This window comes from Amborella trichopoda, chromosome 5 (assembly GCF_054954075.1).
Source record: "Amborella trichopoda isolate Santa Cruz 75 chromosome 5, AtrichopodaSantaCruz75HAP2 v2.0, whole genome shotgun sequence".
Taxonomy (NCBI): domain Eukaryota; kingdom Viridiplantae; phylum Streptophyta; class Magnoliopsida; order Amborellales; family Amborellaceae; genus Amborella; species Amborella trichopoda.
Window position 1 is genome coordinate 11,694,954 of NC_142340.1, and position 20,121 is coordinate 11,715,074.

The window sequence follows — 20,121 nt, forward strand, 5'->3', positions numbered from 1 at the left end:
TCGAACATATGTAAATAGATACTATAAATCCCGACGTCATTACATTCCATTTAGGTTAGGAATAGGTGTAATCGGACATGCTTTTTACATGTCTATCATTTTGGGTACTATATTCACTTCGTTTCGGCTTCTATTGAATCGAGAAATAGGTTTGATTGTACATCTTTTATAAGGCATCCTCCGGATAATTCAAATCCAAGCAATTTGATGTACGACTCGGGCCTATATGACATGACCGATCGATAGAATACTCCAAAAGACCATCATTAAATTTTGACATAGATCTCTAAAAAAGTTATCAATAAACCCATTCACCTCAGCCCCACACCCATGTGATAATTTTTTTAGAGATCGTTATCAAAATTTAATAGTGATCCTATGGGGTCCTCACATGGGTGTGGGAGGGTCTCATAATATCATTACTCATATGATTTATATAACATCCATCTTTAGGATTGACGTTTGTAAGTCAACTGAGCTCATGGAACGCTTTTCCTAAAAGAGTGCGGTTTGTATAGAGCCGAGGCTCTAAACAATTAAATTAGAGCCCACCTTCAAATAGTGTGGAGAAATATGATTTTAATACTGGAAATTTTTGTAATAGCCTTGAAATATATTTTCATCTTCAATTATAGAATTTAAAGTTTCAAATATAGTGTAGATCGAGCAGATCTATGAAAATTTGAAAATCTTGAAAATTGACGGTTCAAAAATGCATTACAAAATGCACTATTTCCAAACCTTGAAATCTATTTTTTTCTCATGTCCATGCATCTTGATGTTGAGATGATCAATTTGAGGATATTTGGGCATAAAAACAACCTCTTCTAGTGATGTTTTTGAGGTGGGCTCTAATTTGATTGTTTAGAGCCTCCGCTCTGTATAAACTTTTCCCTTCCTAAAATGAAACAAGAAAACCACCAAAGAAATGACTAAACCTTTAAAAACAAAATATAAAGGATTTTTTTTTTTTTTTTTAAAATTGGCAACATTGGGATTTGAATGTAAATTTAATTTATGTTTATGAATTTTACCATTTGAGGGATCATATCCCCATTTTTTAACATCTTTTTTTATATATTTATATTAAAAACGTTTATATAGAGCCGATGCTTTAAACAATCAAATTAGAGCCCACCTAAAAAATTTCAGTATAAGAGTTGTTTTGATGCCCAAATATCCTCAAATTGATCATATCGACATCAAGATGCATGAACAAGAGAAAAAAAATGGATTTCAAGTTTTAGAAATAGTGCATCTTATTACACATTTTTTTACTTTCAATTTTCAAGATTTTCAAATTTTGATATATCTACACTGTTTTTGAAACCTTAAATTTTATAATTAAACATGAAAATATATTTTAAGGGTATTACAAATATTTGCAGTATCCAAATATGGAAACTATATTTCTCCATAGATGGGCTCTAATTTGATTGTATAGAGGTTTGGCTCTATACAAACGACACCCAATTATCAAGGGTGAGGTTTGTGTTAGGTTGCCTCCCTGTACTGTAGAAGTCAGGTGCACCTATAAAATTTATTTCGAGATGTTATTTCGGTGTTGAAAATCTTATGGTTGCTTCAAAATCTCTTTTTATCTTCAGTTAGAAAATATAAAATTTTAAAAATGGTACAAATCAAGCATATCAATAACATTTAAAAATATTGAAAACAGACTGTCCATATCACTTTTTACCATATGTACTAGTTTTTTAATTTGAAATTCTTTTTTTTTTTTCATGTCCATTCATCTCGGATGATCGGTTAGTCGGAACACTCTCCACTGTAGGATTTTTGAGATGCACCTTTCCTCATCAGTATAAGGTTGCAACCTTCTGCAAACGTTTTCCATTTATGAATACCCCACTTTAGTCATCTTTTGAAAAATTGGACTCAAGAGGAAAAAGTTTCAGTTCCTGAGCCGTCTTTGCTGACCTGCTCTCTTCCAGGCTTCCAGCGTTGAAAAACCGGACTGCACATCAGCCCCAAAAATGGAAACTTATGATCATGGATGCGGGTTCTTAGGCATATTTTAAAAATAAAACTAGGTTCTTTATCTGTTCCTTTTCGCCATGTGGATCCCACTGCAGGCACGTAAGGAGGCCTCTGTACGGTACATAGTGCTGGAGTTGAGTCCTTTCTATGTTCCGTAAGATAGCTTAAAACCCTAATTATATTTTTTCCCACAATCTGTGAAATCCGAAACCTAAGAGAGAAGGAAAATTGAAATCGTTAACAGAAGGTCTCTGAATCAAGAAATCCTAGTTTTTTGAGAAATTCTTTGCGAACGAGGATCCGTAGAGGACCACCCATTGATCAAGGTAAGTCTTTATTTGAGTTTTATTTTCTGAAAATAAAGTCTTTAACAGCTCCAACTTAAATTAATCAGGGGAAGTCTCTTTTCCATTTTCTCTGAAATTTTTTGTTTTCCCTTCAAGTTCTACTCCAAAATTTTTTGTTTTTTGTTTTTTGTTTTTTGTTTTTGTTTTTTTTTTATAGTTCTTGGTTTTTTTTGTTTGGGTAGATATTGTTTATAAGCAGATATAGATAAAGTCTTTTTTGTGTGATTGAAGTATTAAACGAGTCAAATTGTCAGTGAGTTTTTTTGTTCATTTTTTAGTAAAATCAATTTGAGATTTATAGTTCTCTATGTGTTCATTGCAACTTAAATGAGTTAAATTCATTTTGCATTTATGGATATTTCAAAATTTTTAATTAGAAATAATAATGCATAGTTTAAGAATTTTATGATTTATTTTTCATCTCCCGGGTCATATTGTTTGGTTCTTCAGATGACTCGCTAGTGAGCTTGTCAAGTCGGGTCCAGTTTTCAGGTCCGAGGAAGATGGTTTTCGGCGAGCTTATTATAGTTTTGATGGCTCTTGAAAATAGAGCGCTCTTGAAAAAGAACCCTCAAAAAGGTCTTGCTTTTGAAGATGGTCTTAGTGGTATTGTTGGCATACATGATTTTAAAATAAATGGGGGTATTGTTTTTGTGATGTTAGAGAGAGTGATTAAGGTGTTTTTGTTGAATTCTTAGAGGTTGTTTCTTCTTGGGTTGAATTACAGGGAGGGAGGAGCTGGTGCTGGTGCTGGTGCTGGTGTTGGTGTTTGTGATTTTTCAAGGATTGAAGAAGGATCAGCCCTTTACAGCTCGCAGGGTCACGCACTAGTGAGCAAGCCTGACTAGTACAGCGATGCACGTTATAGGTGTGATTTCCGCTGTAGATCCCTGTTCTTTGGTTATGTTTTTTTTCCTTGTTTTCCTTTGTTTTTGTTTTTCTGTTTTTTCATTGTTTTGCTGTTATGATATTGTTTCTGGTTCATTGCCAAAATTGCTTGTGTATAATGGTTATGAATTCCGTTATATCTTGTGCTTATTAGCTCATGTCAATGAGAATTCCTTAAGCAGTGCAACTACATGTGTAAGTTTGTTCTGGATTGCTACATGCTTTTTCTTTTCTGTTTATGGAGTTTGAACATTTTGTTTTATTCTTTCATTTTGGACCTTAATTGCAAGAACTCTGCTTCGAGTAGAATTCCCTTTCGCAAGAATAAGACTTCTTCTGCAAGTGCCCTTGCCATTCCAAATAGAAAATTGTCTTCTTACCAACCTTACTCCCAATTGGAACCATGGAAAAGAATGCCTTACTCCCATGAGCTTCCCTAGTTGTTTATGGTATCCATAATTTGGAAAACTTCCTCTATGCACTAAGTCGGCATGGTCAAGCTTGTTGGGGATTTTTGGGTTCATGTAGTATGATTTACTGCACCTTCTGTTTGAAACTATGTTGAAGCTCCATTTTGTCACATTTTTCCATGTTCTACCTGATGTCATGTTGTATTAGTCTCTTCTTTTTGTTTCTCCTCATGTTATGTGTACATCTGGAACAATGCTTCTCTCATCTATAATTCAAAAAAATCATCCAGTTTATGCTTGTGTTGATATTCCGTTGTTCTCGTTCTTATTCTTCTACTATTACTTTATTAGCTTTTTTCGTAGTGTTTTGCATGCATGAGTTGAACGAAGGTCTTATATGAAACTTTACATTACACCCAACCATTTGATTTCAACAGGGAAGGCTAGGGTGTGTCAACCCTGCACTCAAAATCTGTATGTAAACACTTGATGTCTGGTGTTTCTCTCTTCCACTTGAAGTTCATAAAAAAAAACGACATATTTTGAGAGGAAGAACGACTCATCCCCAAGTTAACATTCTCAGAAAAAAAAAAAAAGAAAAAAAAAAGAACGACTCATCCCCACTATTGTTGTTGACATCGGTCGGCTTGGGTGATATGAAGTTCCTATAAGACCTTCATTTTGCACCTTGAGAACAACTCTCTATCATAGTCTTTTATGTGAATTATTTTGGGGTCTAGAATTTGAATATTGAATGGCAGTGTTTCTACCAATGTTATTAGTACTAGACCAGACTCGAACCTTGGTGGAGGTAATGGTTTGGTCAGACCAATTGAACCTGACCATTTTCAGCTATTAGATGGTCAAAATTTGAAAAACTTTTAAACGCCTCAGGAAAAATGCAAATAAATTGAAAAATAAGAAAAATGGGAAAAAAAGGAAATTAAAAAAAATCCTAACAAAGATTACAAATTATTAGGAACTACAAGAAAATTATAAATCCACAAATACACATTTTAGTAGCTAATTTTACAAAATATGTGAATATAACATACCAACCTTAATGCCTAATGCATTCCACTAAGGCACTAATTCGTCAAGCTATAATCAGTTAGACCATTCAGTTTAAATTTTATTGAGCAAGTAAAATTAGTAATGCAGTAAAATCAAGAGAAATTTATGTACAGACCATATTGGGGGGGGGGGGGGTCAATTACAAAATGGGATCACGTTGGTCCCAAAGTACGGGCGGCAACCCCCCCCCCTCCTTGGGGTGTTTTTTTTTTTTACCAAGTTACCCCTTTGTCCGGTAACTCGAACACCGGGCAGGTGGAGTTTTTACATCGTACAAAGCAAAACAGCTGTCCAGTGTTCGAAATACCGAACAACTTCCCGTCTTTTAAGTTTTTTAGCATTTGCTGTCCAGTGTTCAAAATACCGGCCACCTCTCTGATAAAGTTGGAGAGAGAAAGATCGGGAGCTGAAGAGCTAGGAAGATGGGTCTCAATCAAAGCTCGAGAAATTTGCAAATGGGGCTCGGGGCAAGAGATTGGGGAATTTTCGGTCGAGAGAGAGAATGGGTATAGTATCTATAATAGAGTTAGAGAGACTCCAGATTCATGGGAGAGCTAGAGAGAGAAAGAGTCTTGAAAGTTTAAACATGTATTACAGACTTAGTTCTAGAGAGAGAAACTTTAAACATGTTGGTGCAAAAAGCCAATTGGGGATCGGGTCCCTCTATTGTGTTTCTGCAGGCCTCAAATTTAAGCGCCCGCGCCCTCCAACTCACCAAAAAAAATTCTCCATATTTTCTCAGTTTCTCTCCTTTGACGGATAGCTCCCAGCGTAAAGCACGAAGCAAAGATGGGGACTGTTTCTCTATCCGAAAAATTGCAGAGAGAGAGAGAGATGGCTTCTATGCTTGGAGAAATTTCAGAAAAAAGAGGAGCATTATCTGGGGCTTCATCTCTGTAACTTCTGAATATTTGTGGGTTTTGATTGGGGAGAAAAGAAGCGGTTTTCATGTCTTTAGGAACCTCTTCAATTGAAATTCTTCGTAGTAACAGAGTCTTTAATGGCTTCAGCTTCTAAAACTTCTCGTATCTTCTGGGTTTTAACTAATGAAGGAAATTGCAGAGAAAATGGATCATATTTTCATGGTGTAAGCTTCTCAGACCTCAATTCTTCTGGTTCTCACCATAGAAAGAAAGTTGCTGAGAAAATGTTGGGTTTTCCATGGCCTGAGCTTCTGAAATCTGAACCGTCCTATTTCTGCGTTTTTCGTCATTACTCACAAGAACTTAAAGCTAAATTGGGGTATTTTTTTTCTCTTGCAACTTCAATGGAGCGGCTGGGTGAATGGGTGTGGGTATGAGTACGAGAAAGGGAGAGAGTCTCCTCTCTAAAAATGGGGTTTTGGGGTATGGGTATTAGAGAGAGAGAGAGAGAGAGAGAGTGGAGCAGCTGGGTGAATGGGTGTGAGAAAGGGAGAGAGAGAGAGAGAGTGTGGAGCGGCTGGGTGAATGGGTATGAGAAAGGGAGAGAGAGAGAGTGGAGCGGCTAGGTTAATGGGTATGAGAAAGGCAGAGAGAATGGAGCGGCTGGGTCAATGGGTATGAGAAAGGTAGAGAGAGAGTGGGGCACTATGAATCATGAAACCATACGTGATATGTATAGAGAGAGAGAAAGGGAGTTCTTGGTGGATGCAGAGAGTTGTAGATAGTTGTCCGGTATTTCAAACACTGGATAACTGTTTTGCTTTAAACCCCACCTGTCCGGTGTTCGCATTACCAAATAGGGGGTAACTTGGGGAAAAAAAACGTCGTGAGTGGAGGGGTGCCACCCATAATTTTGGACAAACGTGATCCCATTTTGTAATTGACCCTCCCCCCCCCCCTCAATATGGTTCGTATGTAAATTTCTCTAAAATCAAACACATTCTAATGATCGTATCCAAGTACCCATAATTTAAAACTAAAATGCCCCATATTGGCACTCTCTACTCTCATTCATAAAGTCATAGACTCGTAATAGAGAGTCAAACGCATAAACTCGTAAACCATAAAGGCATAAAAAAACCAGTCTAAAACACAGTTAGATTTTTTACATAAATGATTACATACAAGTAAATGCAAAAACAAATGAATCCAAGTTATATGTAATCTTCATCTTCACGTTCATTTCCTTCTTTTCTTCCTCATCATTTCCACCTTCCTCATCATCATTGCAATCCTCTCCATTAAAACCCAGGGATTTCCAATCAGTGTTTTAAAACCTGGGGATTTCTGACCTGGGTTATTAATTTGGATGCAGATTTGGTAGGGACTAAATCGGTTCTGGAATGGTATGGGTCCCGGCCTGGTTCCTCCTTGAAAAACCCCCTTTTCTAATGTTGTATGTGATTGACCCCTAAATTCCCATCTCATAAAGCTCTATATTAATTTTAATTTTATTTCATTTATTTTTAGTTTTTTTTTGGATCACCTATTCAGACAATTCGAGAATGATCCGAATCACCGATCTAGCTAATCTGGACTGGGATAAAGGGTGGACGATCCTCCCCATCGATTTTTTTTTAAGAAAAAAACTGAATCATCATTTTCACCACAATTGAGAAAGATTTTATATTACTAAATATGTCATTATTTACTAGCAATATAAATCAAGTGCTTAAAACTTTAAATTTAATTCCTTGTGGTGGTTCCGTTTCCATCTTCATTCATTGTTCTGCAGTGCCTTCAGGAACTGGGTGCTTCTCCGAGTCAATTGGTCTGAGCATGTGGCTCGTGGAGTGGTCCCACAGTTCATATTATTTCTCTAGCTTAAACTTTAATATGAAAGAACCAAGAACTAAGATCCATACAAGTATAATGCATACAATAATTGCATACATGATGGAAAAATAATATGAGAGCCTATTTGCATTTTTCTCGGCCTCAAGTTGTATTGCACAAAGACTGAGTCATTAAGTCTCTTATGCTTCAACCTGTTTCGCCTATCCATATGGATGAGTTGGAACACACTCCAACTCTTCTCACACCAATTACACTGCAAGTTTGGCGTAGGATATAAATGAAGATTTCTGAAGGTTGGGAGTGTCCCCACCAAATCAGTCTTACCATTCAGTTAAAAATTGAATAATGGAGAAATCAGAAAACAACATGAGATATCATATTAAATTGAGAAAATATCAAGAAATTGATAAGAGGCATCCACAGACTTAAAGAAAACTGTCCTCGACTCCTCGCATTACAATGCACCAAAAAGATTATCAACTCCCTATCTTTCCCACTATTTCACCCTTATGGGCCGTTTGGGGCCTAGTATTTGTAAAACCTTGTTATGTCTCAAATCCTGGGTATTCAGATTCCAGTATTTATAAACACATGGTCTAAGGATCAATGTCGTTTGGGTACCTTCTGGATTAACCTGGAATATAACAAATCCCCTGCTTGGCTCATCTAAATGTAAAACTAGGTTTTGGTAATATAATAATACTATATTGTTATATAATAATACTAATATTAATGATGTTGACGATATTTCGTAGAAAATAAAAATAAGAAAAATAATAATAATTATCATCGTCATTATCATCATCATAATTATAATAATTATATAAGAATAAATATTATGTAAATAATAACACATATAATATTATAATTAATAATATCATGATTATAACAATTAGTAATATAATATGATGTTAATATAATAAGATAATATCATAATATTAGAATAAAATATATTTAAATAATTACTTTTACAATGAAAAATATTTAAAATAATAATAACAACAACAATAATAATGATAATGATAATAATAATAATAATACACATAAATATTATAATTATATTATAATATCATAATTATAATAATTATATAATAGCTTAATTTAGTTTTATTAGTGTTAATATAATATTATATTATTAATAAATGTTATAATAAAATATTAATATATTTATAATGTAATACTGGTATTACTAATGTTAATGATATTTCATGTTAAATATTTGGAATAATAATAATAATGCATTTATTAGTATTAATGTAATATTATAATATTAATCTCATTGGAATAATAATAATAATAATAATAATTATAATAAAAATAATAATAATAGTAAATAAAATATTATAACTATAAAATAATATCATATTATAAGGAGGGAGAAAGAAACAAGAGAGGAGATACAAACCCCGATGTAAAAGCTAGCATTCTCAAAATACTGCATTTGCTCATTCCAAGTTTTTTTAGAATGAGCAAATGCTGGATATGAGTGGTTTTGAGGATGTGGATATCCAGGATATGATCTCGAAAACTACACCCAAGCAAACCTTATGCCCTCAAAACTTAGATATGCAAAACCCATATTTGTATATCCTAGGGTCCCAAACGACCGATTAGTGATGATGGAGCATCTATGAATAATCTATATCACCATGTATGTCTTAATGTAGCCCTAAAACGTCTTCCACATTCTTCTTCAACAACCAACTCCTAGCGTTGTGGAAGCTAGGGCCTTGGTACACCAGGCCTATGTTGTCACTGCATCTAACATAGGCTGAAGTTACAAGTTAGGGCATTAGGGACGGCTGAATCATACATCTACTGGGCTACAGAGATATCTGCTCTCTTTATTGCCTTCTCTTCAGCCAACACCTTTTTTGATTGTTGGCTGGCATTTAGGGTTGTCTTAGGTGGGAAATAATCTCTTTCCAACCTTGCTTCCGAGGCTACTGGTTGTACTTGTAGTAGGTGCTTTGCTCCCCCTCTCCTCCTAAACTATCTAGTGGGTGGGACTTCCCTTCTTCATCTATATCAAAGGTGTCCATGTAGTGTAAGGGTTCGTGTTCTCATCGGCAATCCCTTACCATTTTTGCTTCTCAATGTCATGACTTCTAATGTTTTTGTGCATCTTGTGTTTGACATGTGCCAGAAGTTCAGGACATCAGTTCATGTTCCGACCCTTGTTTGCCAAATTCTCTTTAACCTGGTTAGGCCCCCGCCCTTTATTAGTATTGTTATTATTATTATTGTTACTATTATTAGTTATTATTTTTTGTACAATATTTACATACATTTTCAAAGTGAATAAAAACCGAAAGTGGCCAAATCTCTGGAGCAATTTTCATAAATCAGAATTCTCCATAGTTCTATCGAAGTAATAAACAACCCAGAACAAAATAATAAAAATAAATGCAAACAAAAGCCCAAGAAAAACCAAATATCGATATATTAAAAAAATTACAAAGTCCACCAAATGGGCAAGACACGTGCAACAGTAACTCTAGAAAACCTACATATTGAATGCGGAAAAAAGCCCAGTGCAACTATTTGAAAATATAATTAATTATTTGTAAATCCCCTAAACGTGCTAATTTTTTATTTTCTTTTTGTTCCCCCCACCCCTCCCAAAAAAAAAGAAAACTCTAGAGCAATCAGAGTAAGAGATAAATCTAAGAGACTTGCTTGGAGGTTGAAATAATGTGGAATGACTAGCTAGAATCCCTTTGGAAAGTCATCAGAATATAGCCCCAAACTAGAGTTTTCATGGGTATGTGTGGGTGTGGGTGTGGGTGTGGGTGTGGGTGGGTGGGTGTGTGGGGGTGGGTTCGTGCACTTGTGAGTGTGCATGTGCGTGTGTGTGTTTAGAGAGAAAAAGTTGATAAACTTGCTCTCTTCTGTCTCTCTAAAGTCTACTTTTTAAACCCATATATATATATATATATATATATATATATATATATATATATATATATATATATATATATAAAGGGCTGTCACTTGGTGTGACCGTAAAAAGCTCGGGTTGTTAGCGCAAGAGTACGGGTTCGAGTCCTGCAAGCGGCCACTTTGTGCATAAAAAGCCAAAGGTTGGGACCGTTTCCAGCTCAACCCGCCAAGACCCTATGTAGGCGGGACCCGCACCGGGTCACCACCCTTATATATATATACGACCCTTATATATATATATATATATATATATATATATATATATATATATATATATAAAATGGGAAATGTTGGTGTAGACCCACTAGCCTACAGCTACATATAGGCCCAATTGCCGATCCAATGATCATGATTGCATTTCGTATTTGAATTTTAATTTTTTTATATAAATCCAATTAACTTGAAATTTTGGGCGTGTGTTCTTTAAAAATATTAGAATCCTATAAAAATATCACAAAAATATTTTGTGAAAAATAAATTGACCAAAATACCCTCGAAATGTTGCAGGGGTTTTTTTTGTCAATTTAGATTTTGTGAATCATTTTTTTAATATTTTTATTATGTGCAGTTTGATGAGAATAATAGACGCCTAAAATTTCACATGATTTGGATTTGTAGAAAAAATTAAATTCAAATACGAAATGAAGTTGTGTCCGTCAGATTGGCCCAGATTCAATCTGGGCCGTTGGGCCTATATGTAGTTGTAGGCTAATGGGCCTACGGCAGCGTTTCCCTATATATATATATATATATATATATATATATGCATATATATATATATATAAATATAGAGAGAGAGAGAGCACAAATTGAGTAACTTGCTCTCCTCTCTCTCTCTCTCTCTCTAAAGCCTACTTGTTAAACCGCAAAATCTACCCAAATATTTCTGACAATCTCCCTGACAATATTCCAAAACTACCATAAAGTCACTTAAAATGGGAAATCTTTGTTTCCTGGCGAGTCCCCTAGATAGAACAATATGGCGGGAGTGCCCTTTCGATGAAGAAGAAATCTTCAAGGCCATAAAATAGCTCGGCCAGGACCGTGCGTCTGGCCCCAATGGCTTTCCGGTTGCCATATTCAAAAGCTTTTGGGAGTCGCTTCGACTCGATATTCTCGCTTTTTGAAGAATTTCATGCAACAGGCATCATCCAAAAAAGAGATGAATGCAACTTTCATTGCACTCATTCCTAAAATTGAAGGGGCCAAAGAAATCAAGGACTTCCAGCCTATAAACTTTATAAATAGCTCATGTAAGATCCTCTCCAAAGTTCTAGCCTCAAGAATTAGAGAGGTTCTTGGCTGGGTCATCCCCTCACAAAGGGACCTTTGTCAAATACCGCCAAATTCTAGATGGGGCTCTGCTAGCCCACCAGTGTATACACTCGAGACATATTTCCAAAATACTGTGTAATCAAGCTGGATTGGGAGAAAGCCTATGATCTTGTTGCTTGGGATATCCTTAACGAGACCTTTAGGAGAATGGGCTTTGGGGCTCAATGAAGTGGGTCAAAGGTTGCATCTCCACTCCCCATTTCTTGGTCCTCATCAACGGAACAACAAAAGGTTTTTTTTCCTCCTCCAGGAGACTCAAACAAGGAGATCCCTTGTCTCCATTCCTCTTCACCGTGGTGGGCTAAGTCTTCACACGGTCCATAGCCAGATTGTATAGGCACAGTCTAATTGAAGGCTTCAAAATTCGGAACAGGGGTCCAGTCATTTCGCATCTGTAGCATGTGGATGACACCCTTCTTTTCTGTGCAGCAAACCAGCAGCACGTTGAAACTTTAATCCTGTTCAACAAATGTTTCGAGATGGCTACTGGTTATCGACTAATTATGTTGAAAACAAAAATGATTGGGGTGTCTGCCGATACCCAACCTATCAACAACCTTGCTAGTCGACGGGGATTTGAGTTCAATACCTTACTTTCCATTAATTTAGGTCTGCCCTTCTGCATCGGTAAGGCCAAAGCGCGTCAATGGAGCCACATTATAGATAGATTCGATAGGAGGCTGATCGGATGCAAAGGTAGGTTCCTTTCATCGGAGGGTAGAATAAACCTCATCAAAGCAACAGTGTCCAGCATCCCAATCTTCCAAATGACTTTGTTCCATGTACCATCCAAGGTGGCCAACCGATTGGAGCAACTCATGTGTAACTTCTTATGGTCAAGTGAAGGAAGCAGTATGCAATATCACCTCATTGCCTGGGACAGGGTTTGCCTACCTAAGAAATTCGGAGGATTGGGCATTCGCAGTCTCAAAACAAACAATTTCTCGGCAAGTGGTGGTTGCGCTTTGCTGCTCAAGAGAACCATCTGTGGAAAGAAGTCTTTCCTCCACAAATACCATCTTCATCTTTCCGACTGCCTACGACCTTTTCAGATGAGCAGTCAACCCTCAGGGGCATGGAGATCGATTATCTACAGCCTCTCACACTTCAAAGACAACATCAGATTTTCTCCCTTTTAATCGCACATTTTTTTTATACATCTGTCTATAATTATATTGGTAAAGAGGCAATTGATAGCATGCTACACCTGTAATATCAAGCACTTATTCCACCCATCTAAAAAAACATTTTAGGTTGTGGGGAGATCCTAAAAATTCCAAACCCCTCAAAATGAATCTTCTTCAAATTTGATCGGACTCGGAGAAATGTGAAAGCCATGCAAAACTCCTGATCGATCACAGTTTGAAATAGACGGTCTAGATTGGAGTTCGAGTGACCATAGATTTGGAGCATTTGGAGTTACATTTCGAGTGACCATAGATTTGAAGCATTTTTGGAACTCCAAATGCAATTAATTTTCAGAGAAAACTGTTCTAAAATATTTGGGTCACCTCCATGCCTCAAATGTGGGTTTTGAGGTGGGTAGAACAACAAATTGGTGTTCATTCTCAAATAGAGATAGATATATGAGAGGGTTTGTTTCTGTTCTTCTGCTACACTTTTTAATTGATGCATTGCTACTATTTGGAACCTTCCGTGGTGTATCTAATGTTGATGAATAAGCAGCATTTTCCAATTATCTATATTTGTTATGTGAAGGTATGTTAATTTGTCTGTATTGAGACTTATTTCTTCTCCTATTGGGCAGATTTCAGAATATCAGCATGACGGGCCCCCCGGCAGAGCTCCTAGCCGCCCCACAGGTGGCCCATCAGCCACAGGATGCCCATCAGCCCTTTGCAACAGATCCCCTCACCCACACCAATGATGAGGGGCTCACCTTCTGGCAGTTCATGGTAGCAGGCTCAGTGGCTGGCATGGTCGAACACATGGCTATGTTCCCTGTTGACACCATTAAGACCCGCATGCAGATGCCCGGTTGCTCCCCAGCCTGCCCTGCCGCTGCCTCCACTCACCACGCTGTTGGTCATGCCCTCGTCTCCATCCTCCGCTCTGAGGGACCCCTTGGCCTCTATCGTGGCATCGGTGCCATGGGGCTTGGCGCTGGCCCTGCCCATGCTGTGTACTTCTCAGTGTATGAGTTGAGCAAGGAGCGGCTTGGCGGAAACCGCCCTGGCCACCACCCCCTGGCCCATGCGGCCTCTGGAGTGCTCGCTACCATTGCCAGTGATGCTGTCCTTACCCCCATGGATGTTGTGAAGCAGCGCCTCCAACTGCCGAACACCCCATACTCTGGGGTCAGGGACTGTGTGGTTCGAATGCTCAGGGATGAGGGCTTGCGCGCATTTTACACTTCCTATCGAACAACTGTTGTCATGAATGCACCATTCACAGCTGTACACTTTGCAACATATGAGGCAGTCAAAAAGGTGCTTGGGGGGATATCTCCAGAGAACGCCAGCGAGGAGAGGGTTCTTGTGCACATCGCTGCTGGGGGTGCTGCAGGTGCGCTGGCGGGTGCTGTCACCACACCGCTCGACGTTGTGAAGACCCGCTTGCAGTGCCAGGTATGTTCTCGCCGTTCATGTCACTCTTTCTCCTACTTCTTTTGCTATTTCCTTTTTGTTTTATTATGACCATCCACTTTTTCTGGCTGCCAAAGTTAAGGCATAGTATTCCTTATTAGTTACTCTTTTAACCATACCCTGTAATAACTCTGTTTTTAATGGTCCCAGTGGAGTGGTAAAATTATATAAATAAAACGTCACATAATAGTGCATATTATAAGGACATGAAAGCACAAGCTAGCTTGATGTGAGAAATGGTTGGTGCAGGTTTGCTACAAGAAAAATGTAATATATAAGATAGGTAGTAACCATCACAAAGACATTGATTTACGATCTCATTTAATCAAGGATTCATGATGTATGGGATGTTACAATCTGGTCGGCCTCTACTGAGTTAGAAGCAACCCATGGTATGAAGTTCATATGTATGCCAGCCATGCATGAAATTTTGGTCCAATGACTTATGCCTCCCCATGGAATGTAGGTATGGTACTGCAGCCTTTTTGTGGCAGTGTTTTAATATCTGGCGATTTCCGATCCGGATGGAAATCGGTTGGGATTGAACCAGTTCCAGTATGGTATGGGTCCTGCACTAGTTCCCTCCAACAACCCCCTCAAACTTTTTTTTTTTTTTTGTAAGCTTGTCTAATGGATTTGGACCGATCTAGACCCCATCTGGATCGCTGATCCAATGATTTGACATGAATCTGTGGGTGAATGATTTTGTCCCACTGATCCGGTTTTGAAACTCTTCTATTTTGGTAGTGTCTCGTATGGATCGTTCAATGGCTCCTCGTTCCTACCATAGTTTGCCAGTTTGCCCTATTCTCTCTCATTTGACTCCAAATGCTTGTGCATTGCTTTTTACACTGTTTGAAGAGATGGATCAGTGACCTGGATCAGCCATCTGGAAAACTGATTCAGGTTGGCTGATTTGCGATTTGGATCAGTGGATCAGCTGGATCTGCCCGACGCGACCTTAAAAAATGTCAAAAAATACTGAAAATCGTTATTTATAATGAGGTAATGCATTATGAATTTTCATTATCTTTGCTTTTAATCTTATATCGGGGGACCTTGGAAGAGTAATGTTTTTGTTTTTTTTGTGGGGCTGGAGTTTGGGGTGGGGGGACAACAAAAGCTGCATGGGGTTTGAAGATTGGAACGTTATGTGGCTGCCCAAGGAGAGGGGTGGACCACTACTAGAAACTTGTTGCTGCCTACATAGCGGCCCAGTTGCTTGACAGTCAGAGAACTGGCCGGTTCTTTTGGAATGGCGATTCCAATTCAGATCGGCTTTTTTTTAAGCCTTGGCTTTCATCAAAGTTGCATAGTTAGACTCTCGAGTGGTAATCTAGACAAGATGAAATCATCCATGGGCACATGTTTTTGTTATTGTGCCAGTTGTACTAGTGTAGTCGTAAACAACAACTAACTGTCCACGCACTATAATTCCCAATCCAGTTTTTTAAAACTAAAATCTAGAAAGCTCTACCCAATTTTTATAAGCTTTAGGAACATCTAACCTGAAATCAGTGCTTCTTAAATGAGTTTTTTACCTGGTTTTCACTAGTCTACCAAGAACTATTGCCTCTTGTTCTTGTGAAACAACTAGTTCATCTAGTTGTATATTCCATTTGTGCATGTTACAAGGTTTTAGAAAATGTCAATCCGAATCAGAGTCATTCGATCTGGATCGGCCTTGGATTACCTAAATATTTGGGGAATCGGATAATCCCTGAAAGAGGTGAGTCAGTGTAGCTAAATAGCTCAATTCCCTAATCTTTTAATTTATTTATTTATTTATTGGACAATCCCTAAAAGAATAGGTGAGTCAATGTAGCTAAATAGCTCAATTCCCTAATCTTTTAATTTTTTATTTATTTATTTTAAATTTATATTATTTTTATAAAAAGAGGGCTGGCCAGCCTTCTATGGGCAGCAACAAGCCCTTTGTTTATAGTAGTGGCCCTTGGCAGCCACATGATGTTTTGAAACCCCATATAGTTTTTCTTATAGCCTTGCCCCTCTCCCCACATTACTCTTCAAGGTCCTTAATATGGATATGTGATTAAAAGCAAGGGTTTTTCCATTTCGGGGGTATTCTAGTCATATTATATTTTACAAATTATTTTTTTTATATTTTTATTAGATTCTACTATTTTTGAAGAATAGACGCTCCAAATTTCAAATGATTTGGATTTGTAGAAAAAAATTGAAAGTTCAAATACGAAATGAGATCATGACCATCAGATCGGCCCAAATTCAATCTGGGCCGTGGGCGTTTACTGTAGCTGACATGATCTTTTCTTTATATATATATATATATATATATATATATATATATATATGGAAAATGCTGAGATTAGCCTACTAGCTCATATGAACATATGAGCCCAACGGCCAAGGTTGAATCTAGGTCGATTTGATTGTCACGTTCACATTTCGTATTTGAATTTTAATTTTTTTTTATACAAATCCAAATAACTTGAAATTTTAGGCGTCCATTCTTCTCATCAAGGTGCATCTAATAAAAATATTAAAAAAATAATTCACAATAAATAAATTGATCAAAATACCTCCAAAACTTTTTAGGGGTATTTTGGTCACTTTTTTCTTGCAAATTATTTTTTTGATATTTTATTAGATTAACTTATTTTTAAAGAACACAAGTTCAAAATTTCAAGTTATTTGGATTTGTAAAAAAAATATTAAAATTTAAATACAAAATGAGGTCGTAACTGTCAGATCGGTCCAGATTCAACTTGGGTCATTGGGCTCATATGTTCATATGAGCTAGTAGGTTAATCTTAGCATTTTCTTATATATATATATATATTCCGATGAGAGAGCAGATGTCTCCATAGATATTAGCTCTCTTTCTCTATCTCTACTAATAGTTGAGAGAGAGAATCAAGTAGGATGTAAGTTATGCCAAGGTTTGAGACTCTGGACAGCGAAACCAACATTCCACTTAAAATCATAGAGGGACAATCACCTAGTTTTTTCGGTTTTTTCCTTTAAAACTAAAAAATTATAAGCTAGATTTTCAGCCATACCCACCTCAAACCATCAATTTCTCTTTCATCACATCACAAACAATATCAAATACATGAAAATAGAGATCATAAGAGTAAAGAACTTCAAAACCAACATTTCCTGTCATCATCTCTAGAGAGAAAGAGAAGCCCTGCGAAACAATCGCTGAAATCACAGCTGGAATGTTGATCAATAGATCTTGAAACAAGAAACGACGTCTCAATATATTTTTTTGTACATGGTAACATAGGAATGGAACTCGGGACGTTGGGGTATGAAATCCTAGCCTCTACCATCCTGACTGAGGTCCTTTTCATAAAAAAACATCTCAATATTCTTTTAGTTTTTTTAAGGTAATGAAAATTCATAATGCATTAGCCCCATTTTTTTATGAAAACTCAAACATTATTTAGAACAATTTCTAGTATTTTTTTGAAAATATCTTAAGGTTGGATTCTTCCGATCCACCAATTGGAATCTCTGATCCGCCGTTCGATATTGGTTTTGCAGATGACAGATCCATTATTTCAAATATTGTAATAAACAAACTATAATTACTGAAACATGTGCTTCTAAAAATCATTGTAATAAAACTGTTAATTATAAGAGAAAAGTATAAAAAAATTGCAGTACACAGCACCATATGCTTGCAGAACTTTTAGGGCATAATACCCTGCAAACTTGTACTCATCCTACTATGAGCTAGGGCGATGAGTAGTAGAGCTCTCGATGTCATGCGCTATAGATGGACAATTTGGCTAAAATGATGTTGGGCAGCTGTATTGCTATTAAATCAAATTGAAGGCATACCATATACCATACTAGTGACGATTAGAATCTTGCATGGTATTTGAGATCATCAAGATAAGCCAGCTGCTTCATTTTGAGGTTGTCAGCACTCATGATGAACCAGCCATTTCATTAGGCTTGTGTAGAATGTGCCTTTGAACTTTTGCAAGGTGATGTGGCTTGTTCCAGCCTTGTGATTCTCAAATTATAGGTGTGGACAATACTTGCTCTCATGTTGTACAAAAGAAAACTTAAGTTATGTGCAACCTCACTCATTTGAGCAACATGAGAAATGAGACCTGAACCTCAGTTTTGAGGTGTCTGCACCACGGTTGGCAAATTGCCATGGCAGTAAACTGCTGAGGAACAACTTTGGTTTTGATTCAAAAACTCACTTAAACATATGAAGTCCAAAATTGCATAGTGCAAAAAAAAAAAAGTTGATGCTTTCTTACAATGTTTCAAAACTGGACATGGCTTTGGCACGAGCCAAGTAACTTGGCTGAGTCTGAGTCGACTCGGCAACTAGTGTATAGAGCCCAAAAGGACTAGAAAAATAAAAAAAAATAAAAAATTGTTTATAAAATAAAAACTGTGAAAGTGAAAGAATACCAAAGACAATGTAAAAAAGTCCAAATAAGCTTAAAAAATATATAAAAATGGATTTAAGAAAAATTGATTTGTAGTTGGAGATATTTCATAAAATCCAAAAAAAGGAAAATACAAGAATTAGGCAGAAATTCTCACAAACCATTGTAAAAAAATCGGAGTTACATCATATATGATTTTTATACATCAATTCCACATTCCTTTTAAATTTTTATGATACATATTTTTTTAAAATGGTCCAAGTTTTGCACGGGTGATGATGGTTGGGATAAGGCTCAAATGATGATGAAGGTTTACATGGCTATTCAGCTCAGCAAGAGGCTGAATCTAACTTGATTGAGTCCTTGATCGCTGATTTCAAATTTGACTAAAAAAAAACTATGATTATTTCATATTCGACTTGAAGAATCTAACTTAAAAAAAACGGTATATGTGTGCTTGTTGTTTAGTGAACATGCACAAAAACAATTTTGACCCCTTCTTTTCTGCTAATGAAGATCCTTGAAGAGAAAATTCCAAGACCTTATACAGAGGGTCGTTTTTTGCAGGGTATGTGTGGTGCTGATACTTTCATTAGTGGCTCAATTCTTAATGCTATTAAGCAGATAGTGGCAAAAGAGGGGCCCCAAGCTTTACTGAGAGGGCTTAAGCCCAGAGTGCTTTTCCATGCGCCAGCAGCTGCAATCTGCTGGTCCGCATATGAAGCCTGCAAAAGCTTCCTTCGACATCTTAATGAGCACCAGACACCCTAAGATAAAAGAGTCCCTTCCCATTGCGCTTTATTTTGAAACTTTTAAGGCTTAGCTGTTGAGAGCTGCTTTTCCCCCTTGATTTTGTAAAATGTGTAATTTATGGCAGCTGGAAGCAGGGACGCCACTCCACCATTGTTACTTCTGGTTCAGAGATAATCTGCTGGCCAGTGTCCAATAATATGCGAGGGGAAATGAAGAAATTAAGGAAGAGTTTGATGTTTCATAGGAGTTTATTTTGAGGTTTGAGAAGAAAAAAAAAAGTTTGTCATTCTCAAATTAGACTGAGAAAGTGCAGGTGATTTCAACTTACGGGATATACTAGGTTACATACACAAAATATTTCGATGGAACACGCCAAGTTTAGTTACTGTTGATTCAGGAAATGAGTGGTGGAGATTAGCCGACTTGTCCAAATCGGAGTACATATCCACTGCCCCATTTCTGGATGGTGGATGCACTGCTTGAATACCCGCTAATGGGCTTGGGCCTGATTGGTTAGCAGTTTCTGCAAAAAAAATACCGCGTACACAGGAATTGGGCTTGGGCTTGGGCTTGATTGATTAGCAGTTTCTGCAAAAAATACCTCAGTTTCTGCAAAATAAGTAGGCCACTTTGGTCTTTCAGAACAG

General features: G+C 37.1%; 1 protein-coding gene across 2 annotated transcripts; it reads left to right on the forward strand.

Annotated features, from left to right (window-relative positions):
* Positions 1-1,892: 1,892 nt before the first annotated feature.
* On the forward strand, positions 1,893-19,713 carry LOC18443623 (uncharacterized). 2 transcript variants are annotated; one of them, XM_020673234.2, is made up of 5 exons: positions 1,893-2,324; positions 2,796-2,924; positions 3,073-3,213; positions 13,484-14,303; positions 19,289-19,713. In XM_020673234.2, the coding sequence occupies exons 4-5, from the start codon at positions 13,500-13,502 to the stop codon at positions 19,490-19,492; spliced, it is 1,008 nt and encodes a 335-aa protein (XP_020528893.1). In that variant the 5' UTR covers positions 1,893-2,324; positions 2,796-2,924; positions 3,073-3,213; positions 13,484-13,499; the 3' UTR covers positions 19,493-19,713. The 2 variants fall into 2 exon arrangements, with proteins under 2 accessions (XP_020528893.1, XP_006853870.1); XM_006853808.4 differs by lacking the exon at positions 2,796-2,924.
* The last annotated feature ends 408 nt before the right edge of the window (positions 19,714-20,121 follow it).

What these genes read in the sequence shown, in the direction of transcription:
- LOC18443623 (XM_020673234.2), top strand. Translation starts at nt 13,500, where the DNA reads ATGACGGGCCCCCCGGCAGAGCTCCTAGCCGCCCCACAGGTGGCCCAT. An exon ending in AGACCCGCTTGCAGTGCCAG is followed by an intron (nt 14,304 to 19,288) that starts GTATGTTCTCGC and finishes CGTTTTTTGCAG; the next exon opens with GGTATGTGTGGTGCTGATAC.